Source organism: Chelonia mydas, chromosome 8 (genome assembly GCF_015237465.2).
Source record: "Chelonia mydas isolate rCheMyd1 chromosome 8, rCheMyd1.pri.v2, whole genome shotgun sequence".
Classification (NCBI taxonomy): Eukaryota; Metazoa; Chordata; order Testudines; family Cheloniidae; genus Chelonia; species Chelonia mydas.
Window position 1 is genome coordinate 49,296,459 of NC_057854.1, and position 26,404 is coordinate 49,322,862.

At 46.2% G+C, this 26,404-nt stretch overlaps 1 protein-coding gene across 10 annotated transcripts in view; it reads right to left on the reverse strand.

The window, feature by feature from the left end:
* Positions 1 to 26,404, reverse strand: part of COP1 (COP1 E3 ubiquitin ligase) — a 213,123-nt gene that overhangs the window by 146,689 nt on the left and 40,030 nt on the right. For all 10 annotated transcript variants that reach the window (XR_005226628.2, XM_043552652.1, XM_037907998.2 and 7 more), the window contains exons 7-9: positions 21,895 to 21,954; positions 19,659 to 19,735; positions 13,525 to 13,582 (exon numbers count right to left, since the gene is read on the reverse strand). Coding sequence is in view for 9 of the 10 variants with exons in the window: in XM_043552652.1 (XP_043408587.1) it covers positions 13,525 to 13,582; positions 19,659 to 19,735; positions 21,895 to 21,954 (195 nt within the window). In the remaining variant the exon portion in view is untranslated. The remainder of the gene's footprint in view (positions 1 to 13,524; positions 13,583 to 19,658; positions 19,736 to 21,894; positions 21,955 to 26,404) is intronic.

Below are 26,404 nucleotides of genomic sequence, written 5' to 3' on the forward strand. Positions count from 1 at the left end.
TCAAAGCTATTACTAGACCTTAAGAGCCAAATTCCACTCCAATAGATCTCAGACTGGCAAACTGAGTGGTACTGGGAATCAGTCTGCATTAACCTGTCTTGATCAGCTAAATGCTCAACTGTGCCTACTTTAATGAAGCACCAATCAAGCTTCTAGGCACACGACCGGTGCAAGGAGGTTTCAAGCCCCAGATGAAAACTTCCACCTTGCCGGCCCCACCCCCACCCCCACCGGCAGCTCCCCACCGTCCCCTCCCCTCAGCCCGGGCAGCCAGCCCCCCCGCCCCACCCGGGGCAGCAGCTCCCCACTGCCCCCTCCCCTCGGCACAGGCAGCCCCCCCCACGGCAGCTCCCCGCCCCAGCTCACCTCTGCTCTGCCTCCTCCCCGAGCATGCCGCCGCTTCTCCCACCTCTCAGGCACGCAAGTCTGGGAAGGAGAGAAGCAGAGCGGAGCGGTGCTCAGGGGAGGAGGCAGAGCAGAAGTGAGCTGGGGCGGGGAGTGGTTCCCCTGTGCACCGCCCCCCTGCCCCAGCTTACCTCCTCTCCACTGCCGCCCCTCACCACTTGGTGCCCTAGGCGACCGCCTAGTTCGCCTAGTGGTTGCACCAGCCCTATCTAGGTGTAAGGGGACTGTTGCCCCCTCACTAACATTCAGTGGGGGTGTTTTAGTTGCTAGCTCCCAGTACTAGAAAGGGGGAAGGGTCGATGGGAAATCAGGACCCTGAGACTGACAGCCCCCAGGAACAATGGGGAGAGGCCAATGCTCCAGGTCAACCTGAATGACAGGGCGGGCAGATTAATCGGGGAGTCAGGAGGCCAGGGAGGTCCCGTCCTCCGTGTGAGCTGGATTTGCCTGGGTCAGACAGAGTGGGGCCGAGCTAAGGAGAAAGCAGGGGCCCAAGCTAAGCTGGGGAGTAGAGCTGTGCCAGATCCAGAGGAACCAGAAAAGCAGCCCAGAGAGAGCAGACCCTGTCCTGGGAGCAGAGCTGCAGCCCCAAAGCCAGAGGCACAGCCTAGAGAGCAGACTTGCCCTGGGAGCAGAGCTGCAGCAACCAGAGCCAGAGATACAGCCCAGAGAGAGCAGACTTGCCCTGGGAGGAGAGCTGCAGCAACCAGAGCCAGAGGGGCCAGAAAAGCAGCCCACGAAGCAGGTCAGTGCTGGGAGCAGAGTCACAGAAGCAGCCTGCAGAGCAGACCTGTCCTGGGAGCAGAGCTGTAGCAACCAGAGCCAGAGGGGCCAAAGAAGCAGTCCAGGGAGCTGGAGGCAGAGCAGCAGCAGCGCAGAGACAGAGTGGTGCAGCTGGGGCTGGAGCAGTCCGGCGCTGGGTGCGGTGAGCAGCTGGGGAGACCGAGGGGGACCCTGGGCAGCAGGCCCAGCACAGGGAGACGCCTCAGCCAAGAGGCTCTGCAGGCCAGGCTTCGATCATAACCCCCCCGACAGGGTGGGGGCGACACTGGGAAGAAGGGTCCTACCACTTAGAGCCTGAGAGCTTGTGGCCACCACCAGAGCAAGCGTCCAACCCACAGCACCCCTGCAGCACAGCCATGGCCTGAGAAGGAGGCCTGGGACTTACAAGGAACAGACTGTGACCTGCCCTGATATTCCAGAGACACTGTTTGTGATGTTCCCTGCCATAGAGCGGGTTGATGTGTTTCCTTTAACCGTTCCCATTTTGCCTTATTCTTTTTAAAATTAATTGTTGATTAAATAACTTGCATTTGCTTTAAACTGTATGTAACGGTTAGTGGGTCAGAGAAGTGCTCAGTGCAGAGAGAGTACCCCGGAGTGGGAACACCCTAGCCCCTGTCCTAGGTGACCACAGCAGGGTTGGGGGGGTCGAGCCCCCCAGGAATCCCAGGCCCAGCCTTGTTGGGGTTACGAGGACTCTGCCAGACAGGAGAGTGGAAGGGGAGTCCTCAAGGGCAGGGAGGCCACTGGGTAAAGGAAGTGGGAGCGAGGCCTCAGATCCTTTCGCTAGCCCACTTCACCGGGGTAGCGCAGAAGCCAGGAAAGTTCCCCGGAATAGTCCCGCTATTGTGCTCCTTGGCTACTCAATCAGTTGCTAAGCAACACTGGGAGAGGCAAGAGAGGGAGAGACAAGCAAGCAGCTGGCACAAGAGGGGAAAAAAGCAAAATCTTGCTTCTTCCTACCAAGGAAGAAAAGGTTTAGAGGGAATGCTCTGAGACCAAAGGGCCAAACACAACGAGGAGATGTTGAACGCAACTCTTACTGCTATGGGGAACTGTGCTGTACGGGAGCCGTGAGGGGGAGAAGCAACCTGTGTTTTGGGACCAAGGCTTAGAGCCTGTATTTCTCTTTACTTTGGGACCCGATTGAAGAACGCCAGCTAAACATAGTTTGAGGTCGGACTGGCTAAAGCCCTGCTAGGGTTTGTGGGAGCCTTAGGGCAGTGGTTCTCAACCAGAGGTACATGTACCCCTGGGAGCACACAGATGTCTTTCATGGGGTACATAAACTCATCTAGATATTTGCCTAGTTTTACAACAGGCTACATAAAAGGCACTAGCAAAGTCAGTGTATGAATTTTTAATTTGCAAATAATGACTTGTTTATACTGCCCTATATACACTGAAATGCAAGTACAATATTTATATTCCAATTGTTTTATTTTATAATACGGTAAAAATGAGAAAGTAAGCAATTTTTCAGTAATAGTGTGCTGTGATACTTATGTCTGATTTTGTAAGCAAGTAGATTTTAAGTGAGGTGAAACTTGGGGTACTCAGGACAAAGACTCCTGAAAGGGATACAGGAGTTTGGAAAGGTTGATAACCACTGCCTTACAGGAAGACTTTTTTTCTCTATAATAAAGCCCGTGCAGGTGTTTTGCACTTTATTAGGCTGCTTACTAAGTTATGAAAACTAAGGAACCATTTAGGATCCTCTAGAATCACAGAATATCAGGGTTGGAAGAGACCTCAAGGAGGTCATCTAGTCCAACCCCTGCTCAAAGCAGGACCAATCCCCAACTAAATCATCCCAGCCAGGGATTTGTCAAGCCTGAGCTTAAAAATATCTAAGGAAGGAGATTCCACCACCTCCCTAGGTAACGCATTTCAGTGTTTCACCACCCTCCTAGCGAAAAAGTTTTTCCTAATATCCAACCTAAATCTCCCCCACTGCAACTTGAGACAATTACTCCTCGATCTGTCATCAGCTACCAGTGAGAACAGTCTAGATCCATCCTCTTTGGAACCCCCTTTCAGGTAGCTGAAAGCAGCTATCAAATCCCCTCTCATTCTTCTCTTCCGCAGACTAAACAATCCCAGTTCCCTCAGCCTCTCCTCATAAGTCATGTGTTCCAGTCCCCTAATCATTTTTGTTGCCCTCCGCGGGACGTTTTCCAATTTTTTCCCACATCCTTCTTGTAGTGTGGGGCCCAAAACTGGACACAGTACTCCAGATGAGGCCTCACCAATGTCGAATAGAGGGGAACGATCACGTCCCTCGATCTGCTGGCAATGCCCCTACGTATAAATCCCAAAATGCCATTGACCTTCTTGGCAACAAGGGCACACTGTTGACTCATATCCAGCTTCTCATCCACTGTCACCCCTAGGTCCTTTTCTGCAGAACTGCTGCCGAGCCATTCGGTCCCTAGTCTGTAGCGGTGCATGGGATTCTTCCGTCCTAAGTGCAGGACTCTGCACTTGTCCTTGTTGAACCACATCAGATTTCTTTTGGCCCAATCCTCTAATTTGTCTAGGTCCCTCTGTATCCTATCCCTACCCTCCAGCGTATCTACCTCTCCTCCCAGTTTAATGTCATCTGCAAACTTGCTGAGGGTGCAATCCGCACCATCCTCCGGATCATTTATGAAGATATTGAACAAAACCGGCCCCAGGACGGACCCTTGGGGCACTCCACTTGATACCAGCTGCCAACTAGACATGGAGCCATTGATCACTACCCGTTGAGCCCAACAATCTAGCCAGCTTTCTATCCACCTTATAGTCCATTCATCCAGCTAATACTTCTTTAACTTGCTGGCAAGAATACTGTGGGAGACCATGTCAAAAGATTTGCTAAAGTCAAGGAACAACACGTGCACTGCTTTCCCCTCATCCACAGAGCCAGTTATCTCATCATAGAAGGCAATTAGATTAGTCAGGCATGACTTGCCCTTGGTGAATCCATGCTGACTGTTCCTGATCACTTTCCTCTCCTCTAAGTGCTTCAGAATTGATTCCTGGAGGACCTGCTCCATGATTTTTTCCAGGGACTGAGGTGAGGCTGACTGGCCTGTAGTTCCCAGGATCCTCCCCCTTCCTTTTTTTTTTTAAAAGATGGGCACTACATTAGTCTTTTTCCAGTAGTCCGGGACTTCCCCCGATGGCCATGAGTTTTCAAAGATAATGGCCAATGGCTCTGCAATCACATCCGCCAACTCTTTTAGCACTCTCGGATGCAGTGCATACGGCCCCATGGACTTGTGCTCGTCCAGCTTTTCTAAATAGTCCTGAACCACTTCTTTCTCCACAGAGGGCTGGTCGCCTCCTCCCCATGCTGTGCTGCCCAGTGCAGTAGTCTGGGAGCTGACCTTGTTCGTGACGACAGAGGCAAAAAAAGCATTGAGTACGTTAGCTTTTTCCACATCCTCTCTCACTAGGTTGCCTCCCTCATTCAGTAAGGGGCCCACACTTTCCTTGACTTTCTTCTTGTTGCTCTCAAGATCTCTTGCTAGCTGCAACTCCAGATGTGATTTGGCCTTCCTGATTTCACTCCTGCATGCCCGAGCAATATTTTTATACTCTTCCCTGGTCATTTGTCCAATCTTCCACTTCTTGTAAGCTTCTTTTTTGTGTTCAAGATCAGCAAGGATTTCACTGTTAAGCCAAGCTGGTCGCCTGCCATATTTACTATTCTTTCTCCACATCGGGATGGTTTGTCCCTGTAACCTCAATAAGGATTCTTTAAAATACAGCCAGCTCTCCTGGACTCCTTTCCCCCTCATGTTATTCTCCCAGGGGATCCTGCCCATCAGTTCCCGGAAGGAGTCAAAGTCTGCTTTTCTGAAGTCCAGGGTCCATATTCTGCTGCTCTCCTTTCTTCCCTGTGTCAGAATCCTGAACTCGACCATCTCATGGTCACTGCCTCCCAGGTTCCCATCCACTTTTGCTTCCCCTACTAATTCTTCCCGGTTTGCAAGCAGCAGGTCAAGAAGAGCTCTGCCCCTAGTTGGTTTCTCCAGCACTTGCATCAGGAAATTGTCCCCTACCCTTTCCAAAAACTTCCTGGATTGTCTGTGCACCGCTGTATTGCTCTCCCAGCAGATATCAGGGTGATTGAAGTCTCCCATGAGAACCAGGGCCTGCAATCTAGTAACTTCCATTAGTTGCTGGAAGAAAGCCTCGTCCACCTCATCCCCCTGGTCCGGTGGTCTATAGCAGACTCCCACCACGACATCACCCTTGTTGCTCACGCTTCTAAACTTAACCCAGAGACTCTCAGGTTTTTCTGCAGTTTCATAGCGGAGCTCTGAGCAGTCATACTGCTCCCTTACATACAGTGCAACTCCCCCACCTTTTCTGCCCTGCCTGTCCTTCCTGAACAGTTTATATCCATCCATGACACTACTCCAGTCACGTGAGTTATCCCACCAAGTCTCCGTTACTCCAATCACATCATAATTCCTTGACTGTGCCAGGACTTCCAGTTCTCCCTGCTTGTTTCCCAGCCTTCTTGCATTTGTGTATAGGCACTTAAGATAACTCGCTGATCGTCCCTCTTTCTCAGTATGAGGCAGGAGCCCTGCCCTCTCGCACACTCCTGCTCGTGCCTCCTCCCAGTATCCCACTTCCCCACTTACCTCAGGGCTTTGGTCTCCTTCCCCCGGTGAACCTAGTTTAAAGCCCTCCTCACTAGGTTAGCCAGCCTGCTTGCGAAGATGCTCTTCCCTCTCTCCGTTAGGTGGAGCCCGTCTCTGCCTAGCACTCCTCCTTCTTGGAACACCATCCCATGGACAAAGAATCCAAAGCCTTCTCTCTCTCTCCAATAGATGAGGATAGTAGTTTGGAGCACCACTCTAGCAAAAATTGTCAGCACCTGGCCTCCCCAGGTCATCCAAAAGTAAGTACTATTAGAAACAACTGTCAGTCTAATGACTGCAGTCCCATGGTATCTCCAATCCACAGGAAATCTAGAAAAACACCGTAATTATTTCAAATACCTGAAGTGTTGAAATGAGTTTTCATATGGAGCCTACTGTATCTAATAAGAGATTAAAATACTTAATGAGATAACTATAAGAAGTTAGGGGGAAAAGCCAAATCTTAAAACATTAACCCTACTGGGGATAAACCTCAGTCAAAAGACCAACACATAAGCTCATTTCTATGTAGAAAATGAAAATTGTTAGAGGCTACGATAGTTTATCCAAACCCTCAGGTCATAGGGTAGGCAACTCTCCAAAGATCCCAAATGCCTTTTTCTTGTAATCTAGCCTCTGAATATCAAATCTAGGCTGGAAATAATAAACTAGTTACCCTAGAAGAACATTGGTCAGCAGTGCAATCCTAATTAAGGTGTGAAAAGAGCTGGATGGTTCATTCTGAACCAGTGTCTTGCTTCCAGTATTAGCTAATATAAAGACAGTTATCTTTTCTGTAACTTGTGTTCGAGATGTGTTCCTCATGTCTATTCTACAATAGGCATGCGTGCTCGCCACATGCACCAGTGCCGGAAGTTTTTCCCCTAGCAGTATCCCTAGGGGCAGAGAGCACCCAGCGACCTCTGGAGTGGCGCCTCCATGGCGCAGTATAAGGGGAGCTGAGCGCTCCCCACACCCTCAGTTCCTTCTTGCCAGACAACTCCAACAGAGGGGAAGGAGGGAGAGACGTGGAATAGATGTGAGCAACGCATCTCAAAGAACACCAGTTACAGAAAAGGTAACTGTCTTTTCTTCTTCGTGGAATCTTCGAGATTCCACAACAGGTGATTCCAAGCTATATCTGTTGGAGGTGGGTAGGAGTTCATAAATTCTTGGGACGGAGTACAGTCCTGCCAAACCCAGCATCATCCCTGGTTTGGGAGACAATTGCATAGTGCAAGGTGAACATATGAACCGAAGATCACGTGGCAGCCCTACAAATGTCCTGGATGGGGACGTGGGCCAAGAAGGCAGCTGACGAGGCTTGTGCTCAAGTTGAGTATGCCTTCATGATCGGTGGTGGGGGGATACCCACCAGATCATAGCAGGTACAGATGCATGAAGTGATCTGGTTGGAGAGCCACTGAGTGGAGATCGACCGACCCCTCATGCGCTCAGCTGAAGCAATGAACAGTTGCGAGGGCTTTCTGAACGGCTTGGTGTGCTCAAGGTAGAAAACCAGAGCTCGTCACACATCGAGCATGTGGAGACTGTGCTCCTCACTGGACACGTGGGCCTTGAGGCAGAGGACAGGTAGAAAAATGTCCTGACCCATGTGATAGGCAGAGACCACCTTCGGGAGGAACCCAGGGTGTGGACGGAGCTGAACCTTGTCCTTATGGAAAACAGTGTATGGAGGCTTGGAGGTCAGGGCCCTGAGCTCCAAGACCCGCCTGGCCGATGTGATTGCGACCAGGAAGGCCACCTTCCACGAGAGGTGGGACCAGGAGCACCTGGCTAGCGGCTCAAACGGGGGTCAGTTGAGACAGGCCAACAGCAGGTTTAGGTCCCCCTGTGGAACCGGGGGCCTAGCATACTGGAAGACACGGTCCAACCCCTTGAGGAACCAGCCAGTCATAGCATGCAAGAATACCGTGTGACCCTGCACCTGCAGATGGAAGTCTGATATGGCCGCCAGGTGCACCTTGACTGACAAGGGCGCCAGGCCCTGGGCTTTAAGGTGGAGAAGGTAGTCCAGGATAAGCTGGATCGGGGCGGCCACAGGGAAAACACCCTGCTCATTCGCCCATCTGGAGAACTGGGACCATTTTGCCGAGTAGGCGCAGCGCGGGGAGGGCCGCCTGCTTTCTAGGAGGACGTGTTGAACCCCTTCTGAGCACATCCTTTCCTTCCTACCTAACCACTGAGCAGCCACGCCGTGAGGTGGAGAGTGGCTAGGCTGGGGTCGAGGAGGCGGCCCCAGTCTTGGGAGAGCAGGTCCAGGCGGAACAGCAACAGTCATGGCAGAGCAACCACCAGGTCCGTGAGGGTCCCGTACCAATGTTGCCTGGGCCATGCTGGGGCAATCAGAAGGACCTGGGCCTTGTCCATCTTTATTATTTCAAGGACCTTGCTGATCAGTGGGAACGGGGAAAAGGCGTAGAGAAACTGGCCTGACCAGGACAGGAGGAAGGCATCGGAGATAGCGCCCCGTCCCAACCCGCCCCTGGAGCAGAACTGCAGACAGCGCCAGTTCTGGCAAGGCGAACAGGTCCACCTGGACCCACACTCCCCCCACACACAGAAAAGCCTGTGAGCCACCTCCGGGTGGAGAGACCACTCATGCTGAGAGAAGTCCCTGATCAAGCAATCCGCCCACGTGTTCCAGGCGCCTGGTAGAGGGAAGGCCTTTAGGCAGATGTCGTGGGCTATACAGAAATCCCAGAGCCTGAGGGCTTCACGGCAGAGAACCGGCCCCCGCCTTGCCTGTTGATATAGAACATCGAGGCTGTGTGTCTGTGAGGACCCTGACCACCCTGCCCTCCAGGTGTGAGCGGAAGGCCACGCAGGCCAGCCAAACGACCCTAAACTCCTTGACACTTATGTGAAGGGTTAGATCCTGAGCCGACCACAGACCTTGGGTCTGAACGTTCCCCACATGGGCCCCCCAACCCAGGTCTGACGCATCGGACACCAGTGCCAGCGATGGAGCCCTGTCCCTGAACGGTACCCCCTGGAGCATGTTGCTTGGGGTGGACCACCACCATAGGGAGGTGATCACCGAGTCGGGAACAGTGAGGACCTTGTCCATCCAGTCCCTGGCCTGAGAGAACTCCGAAGCCAACCAGAGCTGGACGGGCCTCATCCTGAGTCCAGCATGACAGACCATGTTTGTGCATGCCGACATGTGGCCCAAGAGCTGCAGGCATGCTCTGGCTGTTGTCACGGGGAACCATGTGACTGTGTCGATGAGCCCCTTCAGGGTCTCGAACCTGTCCGGTGGGAGGGAGGCTCTGCCTGATGAGGCGTCCAGGAGCGCCCCAATAAACTCTATGCATTGAACTGGGCCCAACATGGACTTGGTGTTGTTTACCAACAGGCCCAAAGCAGTACACATGGACTGGAAGAGCATCACATGATCCCTCACCTGCAACCGGAAGCTGCCCTTAACCAGCCAATTGTCCAGATGGGGGGGGTCCAGATCTTTCCCTATCACCTGAGGTAGGCCGCTACCATTGACATACATTTTGTAAATACCCTGGAGGCAGTGAACAGGCCAAACAGGAGGACCATAAATTGGTAGTGATTCTGCCCCACCACAAAACGGAGGAAGCGTCTGTGCCCCTCGAACATATGGAATGTGGAAGTATGCGTCCTGCAGATCGAGGGCAGCGTACCAGTCCCTGGGATCCAGGGGAGGGGATGATGGAGGCCAGGGAGACCATGCGGAACTTGAGCTTCACCAGGTACTGGTTCAGACCTCGCAGGTCCAGGATGGGCCTGAGTCCCCCTCTGACCTTTGGGATAAGGAAATAGTGGGAGTAGTACCCCTTGCACTCCCTGGGCACCACTTCCACTGCTCCTAGGCTCAGGAGCTGCCCCACCTCCTACTTGAGCAGAGCTTAATGCAAGGGGTCCCCCAGGAGGGACAGGGGCAGAGGATAGTTAGGCGGGGAGGAAGTAAATTGGAGGGTGTAGCCCAGGGAGATGGTGTTGAGGACCCATCAGTCCAAGGTCAGCCGTGATCACTCCAGGAGGAAGCACACAACTGATTGGAGAAGGGAAGCTTTATTGAGGGTGGATCCCTGATGAGAACTGGCAGGGCACCCCCGAGCGTCCTGTCAAAAGCACCTTTTCCCCACCTGCTTGCCCTTGGAGGGCCCAGGTTGTGCAGCAGGCCGAGACTGCCTCTGAGGGTGCCTCTTGTAGTCCCGTGACTTCTTATATGCGGCCTCGTATTTCGGGTGAGTGGCCTGAGCGGGAGTCTGCTGCGGCTTGAATTTAGATTTAGCCGGAGCCGGAACCGGAACGTAAAGACCCAGAGTCTGGAGGGTTGTGCGGGAGTCTTTCATGCCATGCAGCCTTGTATCCATTTGTTCTGCAAACAGAGCTTTGCTGTTAAATGGGAGATCCTGCACGGAGGTCTGCACCTCGCTGGACAGCCCAGAGAGTAGGAGCCACGATGCTCTTGTCATGGACACCGCGGTGTCCATGGATCGCGCGGCCATCTCCACTACATCCGAAGCTGCCTGCAGGGTTGCCCTGGCAGCCGCTGTACCCTCCTTCACCAGCGCTTTGACCTCCTTCCTATCACGTTCCTGGAGGGAGTCCTCGAACTTGGGCATGGAGCCACACAGGTTGAACTCATACCGGTCCAGGAGAGCCTGGTGGTTTGCCACTCATAACTGAAAGCTCGAGGATGAATACATTTTTCTTCCAAAAGAGTCCAGCCTCCATGAATCTTTATTTTTTGGGGTAGGGGCTGGCTGGCCCTGCCGTTCCCTGTGGTTGACCGACTCGACCACCAGGGAGTTGGGCGCCGGGTGGGCGTATAAGTACTTGTGTCCCTTGGCAGGTACAAAGTACTTGCGTTCTGCCCTCTTGGAGATGGGGGCCAACAAGGCCGGCGTTTGCTACAGGGCATTTGAAATTTTTGCCACCCCTTCATGGAGAGGCAAGGTTACCCTGCCCGGTGCTGAAGAGGACAGCACACTGAACAGGGAGTCTGAGGCCTCCGCCTGGAGGTGGAGGCTTAATGTCACCCTTTTTAAGAGTTCTTGGTGGGCCCTAACGTCCTCTTGTGAGACAGATGGGGGAGGGCCGTAATCACCTCACCTGTGGAGGGTGAGGAAGCTGGTGCGGTACTCTGGGTGTCCGCCGGCACCGGAGGGTCCACCACCTGCTCGGTCTCCAGGCATGGTGCCAAGGATGTACGTCCCATTGACTCCTTCCTCGGAGGTCTGGAGAGGGAGGCTGATGGTGCTTCTGAGGCTCCGGCCATCGAGCGAGCCCCCACCAGGGTCTGCGCCGGGGGCCACAGTGTCCACTGGTACCAGTGGGCCGGCCACGGGGCCAGGTCCCACTGCACGTGCTGCGGCATCGTCGGAGCCGGTTGTTCAGCCTGGCTCATCGATGGACAACTGCGAATGGAGGCCAGGCTGACGTAAAACCTGCCGTTGTCCCCAGACCAGGAGGAGCGGCGGTGCCGGGAGCAATGCCAACCACGGGACCGAGATCCTGACATGGAGGACCGGTACCATCGGTAACAGCTGCTCTGCTATTAACTCAGACAGGTGGACCCACGACGGCGAGACGCCAGCAATCGATGCCCGGGGCTGCAGAGGCGATGCCTTGACGGGGTCTTCAAGCAGGATTCCAAGAGGGAACGGCGTCGACGCCCGTGCCGTGACCGGCTGCAATAATCCCTCCGAGACAAGAAACTTTGGTGACGCCTGCCTCGGTCCCATTGGTGTTTGCTCCTTGAGGTGAAGCGGTGCCGAGAGTCTCGGTCGGATGGAACACAACCAGACAGTCTGGTGGGAGTTGAGGGTGATCCACGTGGACTCTTTGCCCTGAACTGTCGCTGGGCGGCGAACAGCATCAGAAACATTCCCTCGACAGAGACCGGTACTGAGCCGGGGGCGACTGCAGAGATCCCAGCAGAGGCTTGCCTCTGGAGTGTGGAGCTGGCATGGACATAACGTCCCGGGCTGCCTGGAGGGCCTCCGGTGTGGAGGACCTCCGGACATCCAGGGAGGCCTGCTCCGCGTGGGCCGGGCTACTCCGCTCGACTTGAGTCGGAGGCCTAGAGGCCAGTGGGGATCGAGGACTGCCTGACATGGGTCTAGCCTCTGTCCCGGGTTTACTTCGGTGCCGCTGCAAAGAAGGGGTCATTCTAGCCTTCTTGGTGTTCCCCATGGACGGAGAGTGGTGCTGACTGGTCAATGGCGCCAGAGGGTCACTGCGCACTGACACCATGGTGCAGGGTACCGGTTCGAAGTGGCGCGCCGGAGTCAGGGTCAGCGCCGACTCCATCAGAATAGCCCGGACCCTAATGCCCTGGCCTGGGCGCTCGCTCTAGCTGAACTAACTACAGGTACTAACACTGAACGAACAAGCAGATCTGGGGACAAGCTACAGCAAAGCTGGAGCAGAGTAGTTCCGACGCACCTTCACTGGCAGCAAGAAGGAACTGAGGGCGGGGGGAGGACGCAGTTCCCCTTATACCGCGCCAGGCAGGCACCACTCCAGGGGTCGCTGGGGTGCTCCCCCCCGCCCCCCAAGGGGTACTGCTAGGGAAAAAGCTTCTGGCACCAGTGCCCGTGGCGAGCACGCACACCTATTGTGAAATTCACATAAGCAATCATTCGAAGAACTGATTTTACCATGACAATTAACAAAAAATGCAGCTCAGTTTATATTCATATGGACTATTTTCACTGGAGATTTCTTGTGCAAATGAAAATTTAATTAAATGTTTCTTAACATTAATTTCTAGATTCCCAGCCCAAAAATATATTAAAATTTAATTAACAATCCACCCTAGAGAGAGCAGACTTCAGTATATATGATTTTCAAACTAACGGGCTGTTATCCAGAGTGATGGGAAAACCTAGCTTGGGTTCGGGGTAGAAGGAGGGGGTGGTAGAATTATGCTGTTTCTTTCTATTTCAAAAGCGAAATTAAAGTATTAAAACAAGTAGCATCCATGGACAGCAACAAATAAAGAACATGCTAGATTAGAGTTTTGAACATAAACTCTCCATCTGTATTTTATACTCCCTTTAAAACCAGATAGATAAAAGGTATTTATACAGAGCCAGTCACCATGGTATCTAGCTACCAATAACGCAGCTATAAAATGTCTCGGGGAAAAAAAAGAACCTCCTCTATCCATTTACTAACTACCAACTGATATTACCACAAGATATGCTACAGAAATGCTGTCTCAGGATTATTACAATGTATTTACTCTAATTTTTGTATCCGTAGCTAGCTCTAAAACTTAAGTTTCAAAAGCATTTTTACCTGTACATTATATCGCCATGTGGACCCTGCTACTGAGCACTAAAAGTTACACAGAGAACTTTTACATACTGTACGGTTTCAAGCAAGGAGAAATGAGGCTTCAAACAGGTTCCCCAATCTAATACAGTCACAAGAAAAATCAACTTTGGAAATGAAGTCAGGTACCTAAAATGTATGGTACCATTTCTCCCTGCAGAGAGCATGTACCTGAATATGACCTGATGCATGAGAATATGCAATTATTCCTATAGCTTAGTCTCTGCCACAGATAACTAGGTGACTATTTAAGGATTCAGATTTATAAGAGCCAGTTTGGCCAATGTCCTGGAGATTGAAAACAATCTTTGCCCTTTGTCCCTCCCTCCAGACATATGTATTATCTTACCTGAGAACTGCCACTGAATCCTGGAGGCTGGCTGTACTCCGTGGAATCGATAATATTACTGTAAAACCAAGAGAAAGGGAGTCTGCTTAAAATCAGTCACTATGCACTCATCCTTTATCATTTTCAACCTACGTATTTTTCCTATTACATATAGCAGCAAAATGTGTTTTAAATTCATTTTGTAGGCATGAAACATAAGCCTTTTTAAATATACAGAATGAGAGACTGGCTTAGAGAAGAATGTGGATATGTCTTATGTCTACAAGAAGTTCTAAATTACTCTTAAACACACTTCTATTCAAGTACAGTCAAGTGTGATAGTGTTACAAACAAAATTTGAGGACAGATGTGTTCTGTATGTAAAGCATGTAGTGTTAGCATACCTTCTACATACTGCTATTACAAAATAATTGTGTAGGTACCCCTTCCTTCCTAAAGGGAGTTACTGGTATTTCTTGGGGTCCAAGATAGTGATGTGAAGGGAACAGTCAAAAACCTAGTTTGGAAAATTACTGACCCAGTCACCTTAATATTATAGAGATGATCTCTGGAAGTGTCTGACCTGCCTCTCCTCCCCCACAAACAAACACACACACACACACACACAAACACACACAAACCCCTGGTACTTGAGTTGTGAAGAACAGATCTCTAAGTTGATGTTCAGATCCAGAATTACCGATCAGAAACATTCCTACGGCACGCTATTTTCCAGTTTTGCATACTTTTAATTTTGAAATAAGACACTGAGTTCACCTCTTCTGGATTTTTTTTCCCAGAGGCTAGGAAATGAACAAACCACTTCTCTATAAGAATAGTTATTTATGGTTAGTTCCTATCATGTTGACCACCCGCATACGTTGACTGAAGCCAAGATTTGAAAAACAGCTTGCCTAAAGTGAGGCACCTAACTTTGTGTTTGTGAGGTACAGTTACATGGCCTGAGGACCCAGCAGCTAGCTACAGACTGCTCAGCACTTCTGCAAATCAGGCCCATTATTTAGCCAACTAAAGTATTTAGAACCCTAACTTTAGGCACCAGTGCTTGAAAATCTTGCCTGTAAGATTTTATTTCTGTATGATACACAAATCCCTTCCCCAGAACCACTTAGTAATCAGCCTTTATTTGCCCCTGAAGCATTTTTAGACTACCACACAAGAACACTATCAGGTTAAAATTATTTAGTCAATAATCTGTGTTACAAATATCTACTGTAAAAAATTTTGAAAGCCTTGCTTTCACCAGTATTCTTGTCTTGTTTACTTTATTTCATTTGTCTTGAAACAGATTATTCAGTTTCACTTTAATTTCCTCACCTACAATGTATGTTAGATAGAAGTATTGTTCTCACTGAAGATTATGTTTTAATGGGGGGTGGGGTGGAGGAACAGGTAGTTTTTATAAGGTTACTGGAAATATTTTTATTGGTCTCTCTGTGTAAAATCAATTTTTTCAAAACGCTTATGTTTAGGTTATGGTTGCCAGCGCTGATCAGCAACACTGACATTCCCGTGCGCTACGGGACTACCGACATAGCATTAAGAGCATTTCCACAAGCTATAAATCTAGAAAGCCAAAATACTTGTAATTGGGCTTTAATACTTCACTCCAATATTAGTTTTAAAAAATCTACTGGAGGCAAATCTGACTTGAAGAGAACATTAAAACTTTAACACATTTGTAGTTAACTTAAGTGAACTCCAACTGCTGATGTCTTAACACTTGCACAGCCAAAACAGAAAAGCTACAAGCAAAAAACAAAAACAAAAACACTTTCTAGGAAAAGAATTATTTTCTACTAGATCTTTGTGGAGGAAAAAAAGTAATAATGCTGCTTCAAGCACATTCAGGGACAATAAACTTTAATCATGGGAGGGTGAGGGGGCAGACAAAAAAATGCATACACCAGTTCCTGCCGGTGACAGCAGGAGAGAGATGCACAGCTGAAAAACAAGCTGTTACAACAGGCAGATACAACCGGAATTAACAGCAGCACAGCAGACTTAAAGTGTCCAGTCTTATTTTTGCTATAGATATGCTGGTAACACAATGTAATCTAGGTTCCAGAAGTGTAGATATAATTCCACTATCCACAGACAAATTCTAAGGTAGTTTTGTGTAATACCCTTAGTTCAGGGGTGGCCAACCTGAGTCTGAGAAGGAGCCAGAATTTACCAATGTACATTGCCAAAGATCCACAATAATACATTAGCAGTTCTCCCCCCAACCCCCACAGCACCTCCCGCTCTCTCCCCACACCTCCTGATCAGCAGTTTCATGGCATGCAGGAGGCTCTGGGGGGAGGGCACTGCCGGCTCAGGGGAGGGGGCGGGAAAGTTGGAGCCTGTAGCTCCAGCCCCGGAGTCTGTGCCTATACAAGGAGCCACATATTAATTTCTGAAGAGCTCCATGTGGATCCGGAGACACAGGTTCGCCACCCCTGCCTTAGCTGAAGTTGACTTGCAGATTCTTGTAATCTCTCTTTTTTTCCAATTATTCAAGTATCTTAAATTTAAAGTCCTGTTAAAGGCTTTTAAATATTTTTGTGATTAAGAAATTCAGCTACATTTATTAATAAATTATAAAAGGCATTATAAAATCTGGGAACAAAAAGGGGACAAACATCAACTGTGGGTGGTGGCAACTGGAACAAGAAGGAGCAAATTTTGAGACAAAACTGGAGTCAATGGACAAAAAAATACTGCTTGAACAAAGTGAACCTTGGGCTACCGTGTAATTAATTTTTATTGGGTCTCTTCCCAAGGAACTCATGACAGAATGGTTAAATTTTCAATTACTGCCTCAGAAACTAGAGATGTATTCCCCCCATGTCATTTACCACCCAAAAGAGAGACAGGGTGGCCAGGGTTTTTTTGTTTGTTTTATTGGGGGGGAAGGTGAAGAGAAACTTTTTGAGTAGTATTAGTTTTTAATCTTACTCATAATTGTTTGTATTTCCCTAATACACAAAACTAGAAAAACCTTAATCCTGTAAAAAAAAAAAAAAAAAAAGTACTGTATCATTACCCCACATAATGTTTCATCACATCTTGCAGAAGTGCACAAAAAAAGTTTTGATTTCTTTTAAGCATTCATTACACATGCTGAATATAAATTCAAAGTTACAACAGTGAGGTTTCCTCCAGCAGTATTCACCTACAAAAGATATAGGATTATTTTAAAGTTCGAGAGTATGGATATAAATGAGATGGAAATAGAAAGTACATAAGCAACCATCACTTTTTTGGCTATGACGACTAAGAGGCAAACATGGAAAACGGAGAAAAAAGTTGAACTGGTCTTCAAACAGGGTCTAGAGACGTTCAAGCAGGGAAAAAATAATGAAAAAACAGTACTGGTGGAGTGGACTACTGAATCAGAAGTAAAAGTGGATTAAAGGATAAATCAGATAGGGCATAAGTCTGAAGGCTCTAAATTTCAAGGCGGAATACTGTAAATCTGAAGGAAAAACAGAACAAGATAAATAGAACAGTATGACAGACAAAAGGAAAAGTCTGTTTTCTATCAGCACATATTTAAGGTAACTTTATGCTATTTTATAAAATGCATTAGTAACAAATGCTGATCAGATAAGTTACAACAGGACAGAAAGTATGCTGACAAAGTAGGTACTGGTTTAAACACCATTTTAATTAACAGCAAGTTGAAAATATCCATATAATTTAATAAAGTATTTGAACATGGAAAATTATATGTTATAACTATAATACATGAAATATAAATACATTTCATTCTTACTGGTTCACTGCATCTCTAAAAAAGTGTGTTTTTAGGATGAAGTATTTCAGTTAATAGAACTGGAGGATTCAGCAAATTTTAAAGCCCCCATCAATTATTCTGTAGTATTCTTTCCAAGGAAAGATCTAGGTTGCAGTTTTTGAACTATTCACCACAACATATGTTCAGTGCTGAAAGCCAAATTAATTTCAGAGAGTAGGAGGTTTCTAGAAAATAAACCCAAAGAATTCAAGTCTTTGGTCATATGAAACCAGACACAGGACCACTGTGTGTCAAGAGATACAGGCTCTCGAAGTCATCCAGCAAGTGAAGTCTCTTAAGAACCTTCACATGCCACTTCTCATTTTGGCAGAGAAACTACAGAACAAGCCCTGATTTTGGCAGGGTCACTGAGGAGTAGAGGAAGGGACCTCTCTCAAAAGCTTGGTAGAGACTACCCCATGTGCATTTTGTGTAAGTCCCTACTAGTCTCTTCTACGAGGTTTAGTTAATGCCAGACTAAATAATGCTTCATTCAAGTCATGCATTCTGGAGAACAGAGCAGCAGTAAGTGGATCTTGTTACAAAAGGAATGTTGGGTCACAGCAGTGTAACAGTCACATTTCTAAAACCAAGAAGCCCAATGGCCCTACAAGATACATATTTTGCTATATCAAAAGACTAAACTAAAGCAGTTTTAATCAACATAGCTGTGAATAATTTGAGTAGCTTTGGGACCAAGATCTATAGTGACCCAAGCACATGTACTCTACACAGACCTGAAAGAATGCCAGAAAACCCTTGCTAGACTGTCCTACACAGGTTTCAGACCAGATTTTTAAAACTGTTTTCAAACACTTCTTTGGCTAGAAAAAAATTATTATTCCAGGTCCCAAATGGTATAAAACAGTGCTTGAAAAATTCACTTGTTAACTTGCTTCATGTGACAGAACTAGACTATCTACTTCTGCAGAACTTAACCTTCCATTTTAAGGAAGAGTTTCTAGCCCTTATACTTAAAAAAAAAAAAAAAAAAAAAAAAAAAGATAATGGTCCAAACGTGAAAAGTGTGAAGTAGTGCAGTATCAACTTACTGATCCTGAAACTCCCAGCTTTCCCAAGCATCAGAAGCATGAAATTAAAGACTCATCAGTTTCACTGCTAATATTAAGAATCCTGTGAGCGGCACAAACTATCAAGAATCATGGCAATTTCATGTAGCTACTGCTTGCAGAAGCAATGAGACGCAGCAGAGAAGAGAGATACTGGAGTTATGAACTGGTTTAAAAAGCCCCAGAAGAGAAGAACTTGCAGAGGAATAGAGTATCAGACACCTCTTTTCCCCCTTTTCTCCCCCAAACTTTAAGACACCTATTACATGATTACGAAAGATCAGAGTCCCAAACAGGATCCAGGGGTAACAACCTTGTACAAATACCAGCAGCTGTTGGAAGGGCTCCTCACTCATCCATTGTCCCTGAAACTCTCCAGTGAAGTACCTCCTAACATCCTTCACATATACCTGTGGGCTATTAGGTTTAGTTCTCCAGCTAGCAGACGTAGTAAAGTATAAATACCAATCAATCAATACCCATGCTGGTAACCTCTGGTTTAAAGAGCTACTAAAACAAGTGTTTCCAGAAAGAAAAAAATATCCTTCATTTAATATGCAAGATGAGAGCTTGGGGGCATCATACCTTATTCCAGTTGAATGAATATAGGAATGTATGCACAGTGAAATGCACTTTAAACCAAACTGCTGACATGTGCAACTTGGACACACAAAAGGTTAGTCACAATTTTATCTGTAATCCAGGGCACATAATATCCCAGACTGAAAAAATCCCATCAACAATACACTAGAGAAATGACATTTCAATCTAACCACAGAGAGCAGGCAGGTGGGTAGAACCAATGAGTCTGTTAAATTTAAAAATCTGACCACGAGAATATGCAAATTTAACCTTTCAGATTGAACAGGAAATCAAAGGTCACTCACTTATTTAATGTGAAATTGTTTTGGACATTGTATGTGCCAACCACCACAAATTAAATACATGATGTTAAAAGCACAGATGTACGTTTAACACTAACGTTTTACACCCAGCAACTCAGATTGTCTGCAGACTTACCTGTACAGTACTGAAAAGCTGAAAGTTTTTCAAAGCATTCTGGAAAAGGAAGATCTTTAATCCAGCTGTGAATTCACAACACAGCATTCTCTTCACTAATTTATTGGCATGAAAATAAATACCACTGAGAAAACAGATGGGCCATGTGAATGTTATTTTTATATGATCCAAGAACTAGTGGAGTTCTGTGCATGGCACGGCTGAGGACTAGAGCCATATGAGGGATCTGCAGCACAAATTTTGAGCAGCTGCGAGCTTCATACCTGTTCGAAGGCGAGGGGGCTTCAAATTGAGGCACTGTACTATCCTCACTGACTGGGGAATACAAGCCACTCATTTCCTGAAACAGAGAGCCAAGTTACAACAAAACGAAAGAGACATGCATGCTATGGACATCTTTCAAATACATAGTTTTGGTGTATAAATTAATTTTTGTAGTAGGTAACTACAGGCATATGATTTTGCTTAATTCATACATAGGAATCTTTGCTCTTTCCCCAGTAATGGATTCCTATTTCCTGCTACCATTCCAGTTGGTCTTCTCAGGGCCTGCTGCCAGTGCATCTTGCTCAAGGATCAGGGAGGCTTGCATCTTACATATTAGAGATCAATGGTTCTATCTGAGAGATATGCTGCCGCCTCCAGCTCAGAAGCAGGAATCTGACCATTTCCCCCCAAAAAATGCATATTACATTGCAGCTCACTTGTTCTGCAATCACACTACTAAGACAGATACAAACTTATTCCTAAAACAGCCTTTGAAGCTACAAAGGAATGTGGAATTTGGGTCAAGGCAAGAATACATGGGGGGCTGAACAAAACCAGAAAAGATTAAGTTACTCACTAGGCTTCAGCAGCATCACCTGCCACTGATGGGGAAAATGCACAATCTAGTAGTCTGGTTAGATTCCCAGTTGCTATTGAAACATTAGGTAGAAGCTATGGCCTGGTCACCTCCCCGCAACACACCTTTTAAAAATCTACATATAGCCAAGATGTTGCACCTGTTTCTTTCAGAGGTGGACAGATCTTGCAACTATCATGCATGATTGTCACCTCCAGATCAGATCACTGCAATGTACTCTACATGGGGCTACATCTTAAAATTGGTCTAGAAACTGAAGCTGGTGCAGAATGCTGCAGCTCATTAGTTACAGGGTACATGATCTGAGAGCACACAACCAGCACTTTTGGAGTGACACAGGTGACCAATTCTTTACTGGATAGAATGTAAGGTGTTTGTTTTAATGTATAAAGCCCTAAATGACCTGAGATCCCTTTATCTGAAAGACCATTTCTCTCCCCATGTTATACAGCCACAGCTCTACAGCCAATCAGTGGAAGCCCCACTCATAACAGAGAGAAGTAAGTGGCAGGATGTTTTCCAAGAAGGTGTCTACTTTGGAACGTGCTCTCCCCTTCATCTGAAACAGACCTACTTTATCAGCTTCAGGAACACTGCAATGCACATTTGTTTTTCCTAAGTGGAGAAAGACTGGGTGGACTCTTGGATTAGATGAATATTTTTCATAGACTGAAATATGTTTCTATCTGCTGGATTGATTTGAGTCAGTTATTGGGTGAAGGGAAAGTTCCTGGAATTGTTTATTTGTATTTTATAATAGAGCAAAGTGCCTCGAGTAAATGATACTCTTTTACAGAACATGTATACAGTGAGCGTAAATAAAGAAATCTAGATATGGGGGCCTGTCGGTACTGGTTGGAGGGTCGTTAACCTGAAAAGGGATGACAGGTGCAGGAGCTCAGCTGGTGCCCGAGTAGCTTTTTGGGCAGCACCATTTCATGAAGCTGCAGAATTAGCTCCACAGCCTCTTAAAGCATCAACTCTCCACTCCCAGAGTTGAGCATTGGACAGGACAGAGCAGAAGTAGTTCAGGGAGTGGTCTAGAGAATGAGTGGGGATAGAGCAAGGTGCAAGGTTTAGAAATACTTGGGAAACAAACCTGTACCAGACTAGAGTGCCCTATGAGGATCCAAGAACACCATATAGAAATGAGAAAAATGAATTGTGGTTCACCTTCTATATAGCAGGGTTTTCTACTTCTGCTTTTCCCAATGCACCCCCCTGGAGGACCGCTCCCCTCCCCGCCCCGCACACACATTGATCTAACTTGGGATGTTACAAGGCTCTTAGATGACTCAGTCTGCTATAGTAAAACACCACAATTGACCAGCTAGTATTTTTTTATCATCAATACAATGACTTCTAATGCCAAGTTATTATGCTGAAGTTCTTAAAAAATAAAAAGGAAACTGGGAAAAAATAAAGTCGAGTAGTAGGTTTGAATGGATCCTTTTCACCAAGCTGCAGCCTGTATGCATTCAGTAAATTAATAAATTAAAGAAAGAGCATCATCTGTTCATTTTCCCATTACTGAAGCAATGGCCATAAATTTCATGCAGCATCATACAGAGAAGCAAACAGTTTGATGGAAATGAAACACTGCCAGAGTTGCAACGAATGTCTAGGCTCCTCACCTCCACTCGTTTAATATCCTCTTCCAGAACACTCAGCTCTTTCTGGATCTGCTCCAGTTGCTGTAGATAAAAGAAAAGAAATCTAAACCAACTTGTACTGGCACCACCATAGACGTCAAGTAATGGACTTAATTTATGGTGCCTAACCTAAATTAGCAAAACACAATATTTCATATAGCCACTATGCACAGAAGTGTACATGTTACCTAGATGAGCAAACAAACTACATTAAATGAAGCTTACGGTTGTGAATTAAAAACAGTACAAGCAAGTTTATATTCTTCAGAAGTAGTCACAAAAGGCTCCAGATTATTAAAATGTACTTCTCTAAACACCTTCCTTACAAGGATCTAACAAATAATTCTTTACAAATAATTGTGGCTTGAAACCTCCTGAGAGCCACAGGGATCACATTACCTTCAATAAAATGCAGACCTCTAACAAAAAAAAAATCTCTTCTTCAAAATCCTTTATAAAGAGAGAATAATTAGTACTTACTTTTCATAAAAACATGCCAAGGGTAACCATATCCAGTTGAAATTACATTCTGCCTATTCAAAAAGTTTGCCATTACATTGCCAGAGCAGGGATCTGTCCAGGGCACCAATGTTACATCTCCATGACACTTTTAAGGGAGTGGCTTTGGACATACATCTCATTGAAAGATGGAAACTTAATATTTTAGCGCCCCCTAAAACCACGCAGGTCTTCAATAGCTATTCAGAGGAAAGAGCACCATCTACTCAATCACTAACAACTTCACATAGCTCCTATGCATCCTGTGATAAAGTAGTTTGAGAAATGCAATCCAGACACAACAGAAGGTGGTATATTTGTAAGTTGGCTTTGCTAATAGGCTCTACTATGACTACACATACTGGTAACAGACAAAAGAAAAGCTTCACTGTAGATCTGGTTCCCTAAGACACATAGGACTTAGAGAGGACATTACAACAGACAGCCTGGCTGTCTCAGCAGTATTTCAGCATCAGCTTAATTCACTAAGTTAAATGCCACTGATGACCAGCTTTGGGGTTGTGTTTTAAAAATTGTTACTATCTGGGCAGTTCCACTAACGAGTGCCAAGATTTCTGGAGATGAAGTACAATGCATCTTTTTAAACAGAAATGTAGAAGCCTTTCAAGTCACCCAAACTCAAAGGCATCTGTATGGTTCATCATAAATTCCAATGCTGATCAGCAAACTGCTCCCAGAAACAGCAGCTTGAGTACTTGAGCTTGGTTCTTAAAGCAATAAAATACTTTGCAGAAAACAAAAACAGACTTCTCTAAAGTACCTGCCACTGAACATAGAGTCCAGTATGTCGACTCTGCTATAGGTAACTCACTAGCACAATCACATTAAGAATTAACTATTTAACATTTTATGGTCTTTGAGGAGAAAAGCCTTTTTAGAGAGGGAAAGGAAAAACAGGTATGGATTTTTAGAAGATTTCTTTCCCCAGAGCTAGGTGACACTGTGTTAGTGCACTGATCTCACCCCTCTAAAGTTCTGAGCTCATTTATTTTGGTCACAAATGGAGTTAGTTCAGGGATTTAAAACTAGACTGCTGCAGATGATTTACAAAACCAGCACAGGCAGCATTGTATAAGTGGCAGCATAAACTTGAGAAAGCCATACCTAGAATACTAATAGGTACCGTTGGCCTGGTTAGAGGTAATATTAGCAAAGCTGTCTGTAGGGGAAGCTTACACAGCATGTGTCCTAGTTATACTCAGCTCTAGCTGTCAGTGTCATTAATCTCTCAAAAAGAAAAGGAGTACTTGTGGCACCTTAGAGACTAACCAATTTATTTGAGCATAAGCTTTCGTGAGCTACAGCTCACTTCATCGGATGCATACTGTGGAAAGTATAGAAGATCTTTTTATACACACAAAGCATGAAAAAATGGGTGTTTACCACTACAGAAGGTTTTCTCTCCCCCCACCCCACTCTCCTGCTGGTCATAGCTTATCTAAAGTGATCACTCTCCTTACAATGTGTATGATAATCAAGGTGGGCCATTTCCAGCACAAATCCAGGGTTTAACAAGAACGTCTGGGGTGGGAGGGGTAGGAAAAAACAAGGGGAAATAGGTTACCTTGCATAATGACTTAGACACTCCCAGTCTCTATTCAAGCCTAAGTTAATTGTATCCAATTTGCAAATGAAATCCAATTCAACAGTCTCTCGCTGGACTCTGGTTTTGAAGTTTTTTTGTTGTAATATCGCAACTTTCATGTCTGTAATCGCGTGACCAGAGAGATTGAAGTGTTCTCCGACTGGTTTATGAACGTTATAATTCTTGACATGTGATTTCTGTCCATTTATTCTTTTACGTAGAGACTGTCCAGTTTGACAGTGTACATGGCAGAGGGACATTGCGGGCACATGATGGCATATATCACATTGGTGGATGTGCAGGACATTGCGGGCACCTGCACATCCACCAATGTGATATATGCCATCATGTGCCCGCAATGTCCCTCTGCCATGTACACTGTCAAACTGGACAGTCTCTACGTAAAAGAATAAATGGACAGAAATCACATGTCAAGAATTATAACGTTCATAAACCAGTCGGAGAACACTTCAATCTCTCTGGTCACGCGATTACAGACATGAAAGTTGCGATATTACAACAAAAAAACTTCAAAACCAGAGTCCAGCGAGAGACTGTTGAATTGGATTTCATTTGCAAATTGGATACAATTAACTTAGGCTTGAATAGAGACTGGGAGTGTCTAAGTCATTATGCAAGGTAACCTATTTCCCCTTGTTTTTTTCTACCCCTCCCACCCCAGACGTTCTTGTTAAACCCTGGATTTGTGCTGGAAATGGCCCACCTTGATTATCATACACATTGTAAGGAGAGTGATCACTTTAGATAAGCTATGACCAGCAGGAGAGTGGGGTGGGGGGAGAGAAAACCTTCTGTAGTGGTAAACACCCATTTTTTCATGCTTTGTGTGTATAAAAAGATCTTCTATACTTTCCACAGTATGCATCCGATGAAGTGAGCTGTAGCTCACGAAAGCTTATGCTCAAATAAACTGGTTAGTCTCTACGGTGCCACAAGTACTCCTTTTCTTTTTGCGAATACAGACTAACACGGCTGTTACTCTGAAATTAATCTCTCACTTTCATAAACTCCATAAAAAACATTAAAACATTTCAAAAATGTAGCATGGATATCAGGAAATCTGCTCTAAAATTATTATTATTCTATAACATTGTCAAGGTTCCTTCCCCACTCTGAACTCTAGGGTACAGATGTGGGGACCTGCATGAAAGACCCCCTAAGCTTATTCTTACCAGATTAGGTTAAAAACTTCCCCAAGGTACAAACTTTGCCTTGTCCTTGAACCCTATGCTGTCACCACCAAGTGTCTTACACAAAGACCAGGGAAAGAGCCCACTTGGAGACGTCTTCCCCCAAAATATCCCCCCCAAGCCCGACACCCCCTTTCCTGGGGAAGGCTGGATAAGAATCCTCACCAATTCATACAGGTGAACACAGATCCAGACCCTTGGATCTTAAGAACAGTGAAAAATCAATCAGGTTCTTAAAAGAAGAATTTTAATTAAAGAAAAGGTAAAAGGATCACCTCTGTAAAATCAGGATGGTAAATACCTTACAGGCTAATCAGATTCATAACAAAGAATCCCTCTAGGCAAAACCCTAAGTTACAAAAAACACACAAAAGCAGGAATATACATTCCATCCAGCACAGCTTATTTTTACCAGCCATTAAACAAAAGGAAATCTAATGCATTTCTAGCTAGATTACTTGCTAACTAACAGGGGTTGAGAGTCTGCATTCCTGATCTGTTCCCAGCAAAAGCATCACACAGACAGATAGAACCCTTTGTTTCCCCCCGCTCCAGATTTGAAAGTATCTTGTCCTCTAATTGGTCATTTTGGTCAGGTGCCAGCGAGGTTACCTAAGCTCCTTAACCCTTTATAGATGAAAGGGTTTTGCCTCTGGCCAGGAGGGATTGTATAGCACTGTATACAGAAAGGTGGTTACCCTTCCCTTTATATTTATGGCATACATATTGGCTTGCAGCGAGAGATTAGAAAATGGCAAAGAAACAAGTGGCAGGTGTTTCAGTCATCTGAAAAAAAGTGGGCTCCGTTATATGTACCTAACAACAGAGACTTGTTAGTTTCCAACTTCTATTAACTGTTGTATGAACCTAGAAATGGGAGATCTGGGACTTCTTTTACTATCTATCTGTAGAAGGACAAATCTTTTAAAGAAAGCATCGGCTTATCAGACAGTTGTTTTTACATTCACTACTAAGGACTTGTCTCTACACTGGCACTTTACAGCGCTGCAAGTTTCAGCGCTGTAAAGTGCCAGTGTAGAGAGTGCACCAGCGCTGGGAGCCACACTCCCAGAGCCTATAGCTTTCCCCTTGGGGAGGTGTTTTTTTTTTTTTTTTTTTTTTTTTTTTTTAAAGAGTGCTTGGAGAGCCGTGGCAGCACTTCAACATTGCTAGTTAA